This window comes from Ornithodoros turicata, chromosome 5 (assembly GCF_037126465.1).
Source record: "Ornithodoros turicata isolate Travis chromosome 5, ASM3712646v1, whole genome shotgun sequence".
In the NCBI taxonomy this organism is placed as follows: Eukaryota; Metazoa; Arthropoda; class Arachnida; order Ixodida; family Argasidae; genus Ornithodoros; species Ornithodoros turicata.
Window position 1 is genome coordinate 37,386,034 of NC_088205.1, and position 3,997 is coordinate 37,390,030.

The 3,997-nt window shown below is 51.2% G+C and overlaps 1 protein-coding gene across 1 annotated transcript; it reads left to right on the forward strand.

The window, feature by feature from the left end:
- The first annotated feature begins 729 nt into the window (after positions 1 to 729).
- On the forward strand, positions 730 to 3,102 carry LOC135395728 (uncharacterized protein K02A2.6-like). The gene has a single exon (XM_064626821.1). It carries the CDS (start codon positions 730 to 732, stop codon positions 3,100 to 3,102), a length of 2,373 nt encoding a protein of 790 aa, XP_064482891.1.
- The last annotated feature ends 895 nt before the right edge of the window (positions 3,103 to 3,997 follow it).

The following is a 3,997-nucleotide window of genomic DNA, read 5'->3' on the forward strand; positions in this document are numbered from 1 at the left end:
TTCTGCAAAAAAGTGAGGTTCGTTTGGCAATTTTCAGAGTTCAATTGAAAAAATAAATTTTCCGCAATTAAAAATTGTCCAAAGTATTCCTCAATGGTGGCAAAATTTTCGAGAAGGTAATTGCCGGAAGTCTGACAATCCTCCGGCGAGTACAGGTTGCGACAAAAGTTTACGGAACACGCGAGCGGCGTACTTTTTCTTCGGTACGACACCCTAGCGGCCGCCGGAATCAGGTGAGTTTACTGTTTCGAAGTGCTGTAAGGGTGCGCTGCTAGCGACCCACAGCGGTAGCTTCCACTTCCCTTACACACCCAAACGACACCGGAACTACCACTGTGTGCCGCTAACAGCGCACCCTTCCATCCCTCCGAAACAGTTAACTCACCCGCTTCCGGTGGCCGCTAGGGTGTCGCACCGAAGAAAAAGTAAGCTGCTCGCGTGTGTGTGATACGCGTTCACTGTTCCAGATGTAGCTTGCTTATCAATGTTTACGCTAGCCGTCTTGTAACCCCGTATCACTTGTGATTACTTGTACACGCGCTGTGGGGGCGTATCCCGGCAGCTTTAAAAGCACAGGGTTCGGAAATAAAGGGTTCTTTTTGTCTAGTGCACGTCGCACTGTACGGATGTCTCTTTATTGGCATGCCACGACAAAACATGGTGTCAGAATTTACGACAACCTAAACGCCTTTCGTATCGCCTCCTGTTCTGCGAGCTCACTACATCATCATGACGGCAGAAGCCACGACGGAGACATTCTCGAAGCTTGCAACAACTTTCCGGATGGAACCGCCTGCAAGTTTCAACTTCTCAGCACCGAACGAATGGTCTACTTGGAAACGTCGGTTTCTCCGTTTCTACACAGTCTCTGGACTTGATCGGCAATCTGGGCAGCAGCAAGTCGACGCCTTGGTGTACATTCTCGGGTCTCGGGCTGAAGACATATTCCAGACGTTCAACCTCGTGACGAGTGAAACCTCTGACTTCAAAGTGGTCCTCGACCAGTTCGACAAATGCTTCATTCTCCGTCGGAACATAATTTATGAGCGGGCGAAGTTCAACACGAGAGTGCAATGGGAAGCAGAATCGGTCGACGATTTCGCAACCTCCCTACACAGGTTAGCTGAAACATGCGACTATGGAACGCTCAAGGACGACTTGCTACGTGACCGTCTCGTGGTGGGCCTCAGCGACACACGCTTGTCTGAAAAACTCCAACTGGACTCTACACTGACGTTAGACAAGGCACTCACGACTGCGCGCCAGCACGAAGCTGTGAAGCAGCAACAAGCCGAACTTCGTCCCTTGGGGGACAACTGCGACGTTGCACGGGTTACGACTCGGCGGGCAGGCTCTATTCAACTCCATACAGGCACCAGGTCCGAACCCACAAAGAGTAAGAAGCGGCCCTCACCCACCCGTGGCCGGAAAGTGTGCCCTTGGTGCGGTTTGCAGCCTCATCCCCGGTCCCAATGCCGTGCAAAAGGGTGTACTTCTCATAAGTGCAACAAAAGAGGACATTTTGCCAATGTTTGTCGTTCGACCTCCAGCAACAAAAGTGTGCAAGGTTTTCTTGGGACGTCATCAGCAACGACTACGACGTCTGCACGTTCTAACTGGGACATCACCATTGCGGTAAATGGTCAAGAAATTCTATTTCGTATTGATCCCGGAGCAGATGAGACGGTTGTGTCAGAAGATACGTTCCGGAAGCGGTTTCCCCAGCTGGTTCTTCAACCTCCTAATCTGCAGCTGTCGGGTCCTGACGGTCGGTCTCTGAAGGTCATCGGGAAGCTACCTATGCAGCTTTCGTCAAACAATGTACAGTCTCGGCAAGAAGACTTCGTAATTAGACATTTGAGACACAACTTACTGGGAAAACCCGCAATTGAAGGACTCTGTCTCCTCGCTCGAATATACAACGTTAGACCGAAGTTACTGCAACCTCTATCGGCGTACCCTCAACTATTTCGATGCCTTGGAACTATTCGTGGCGACTACTGTCTCCGGCTGAGATCAGACGCGACTCCATTCGCTATCACCTCTCCACGCAGAGTGCTACTACCGTTGTATGCACAGACACGAACGGAATTGCGTGAAATGGAAAGACTGGGTGTCATCACAGAGGTCCAAGAGCCAACGGACTGTTGCGCTCCTATGATAGTGGTACCGAAAAAGACCGCCGGAGTGCGCATCTGCGTTGACCTCACGGAGCTCAATCGTTTTGTCCTTCGCGAATGGTACCCCATTCCGTCTGTGGAACACACCCTTGGTAGACTGTCCGGTGCTCGCATTTTGTCAAAGCTCGACGCAAATTCTGGCTTTTGGCAGATTCCCCTGAGTAAAGAGAGCCGCCTCCTCACCACCTTCATTACTCCGTTTGGACGGTTCTGTTTCAATCGTCTACCCTTTGGCGTCTCCTCTGCACCCGGACATTTCCAACGACGTATGAGGGAGATCCTAGCAGGACTAGACGGTGTTATGTGCCATATGGACGACGTACTTGTGTTCGGTCCTACGCCAGAAGATCACGACTCGAGACTTCGTGCTGCACTGGAACGTCTCTCCGCTGCCGGTGTAACTCTCAACGCGCAGAAATGCGTCTTTGCAGTGTCAACTATTAACTTCCTGGGCCATCGGATCTCTGGAGACGGCATACGGCCGGACGAGCACGTGCTGGATGCCATACAGCAACTTCCCGTCCCGTCATCTAAGAAGGATTTGCGACAATTGCTTGGCATGGCAACATATTTGGGCCGTTTTGTGCCTCATCTGGCCGACCTTTTGCGTCCCCTCACAGAGATGTTGAGCGACAAACGTGAGTTTACGTGGGGACCACCGCAAGAAGACGCTTTTCTGCGATGGAAGCAGTTACTGTCAACACCTCCAGTCTTAGGGGTGTACGATGTCAACAAGGAGACTACTGTTTCTGCAGATGCCTCTGCTTACGGCCTTGGTGCCGTATTTCAGAAAAACACTGACGGTTCTCGCACAGTAATTGCGTACGCCTCAAGAACTCTTTCTGACCCAGAACGTCGGTACGCGCAAATTGAAAAGGAAGGTCTCGCGCTGGTATGGGCCTGTGAAAAATTACAGGATTAGTTGATCGGCAAGCATTTCTGTTTAGAAACCGATCACAAGCCCTTGGTGACTTTGTTCGCCACAAAATTCCTAGACCAGCTAACGCCACGGCTACAGCGCATGCGGTTGCGATTGCTGAGGTACAGTTACAACATCGTCCATGTGCCCGGCAAAGAACGTGTCCTCGCAGACGCTCTATCGCGCAGTCCTTTAGCGTCAGCTGCGTCAACGACACTAGAAAGGGAAGTGCAAGAGTTCGTGACACTCATCGTGGAGTCTGTACCCTTCACATCATCGAGCCTGGCTGCTATCAAGGCTGAGCAGCAGAAAGACAAGATATGCCAAACGCTACTCAAGTTCAGCAACGCCGGGTGGCCTTCCCGACGCGATCTTCGCCCAGATATAAAGGCTTATTGGGAGCACGGTCATGCAATCGCGGCTCACAATAACCTTCTTATGTACAAGAACAGGATCGTCGTACCAGTCTCCTATCAAGATTACATCCTGCAGCAGCTACATATGGGGCATCAGGCTGTAACGAAGTGCATATCACGCGCAGATGACAGCGTCTGGTGGCCCGATGTCCGCACAGACGTTGCAGCTTACGTCAAAGCTTGCTCACAGTGCATTCAGCATCGTAGGAACAGGCGAATGCCACTCCTACCTACGGAACTTCCTCGTAGACCCTGGCAAAGGATTGCTATGGAACTCTTCTCGTTGGGATGAAAGTGGTGGCTAGTGATCACGGACTATTATTCTCGCTTTCCTGAGATTGCGCCGCTCGAAGACCTGTCTTCTAAAACAGTCTTCCAGCATTGCAAGTCTGTTTTTGCAAGGCATGGCATTCCCGACGAAGTCATCAGTGATAATGGGCCCTAGTTTTCAGGCGCCGAGTTCAAGCATTTTGTGCAAGCAT

Excerpts from the sequence above, each read along its gene's own strand:
- LOC135395728 (XM_064626821.1), top strand. The coding sequence starts at position 730 with ATGACGGCAGAAGCCACGACGGAGACATTCTCGAAGCTTGCAACAACT.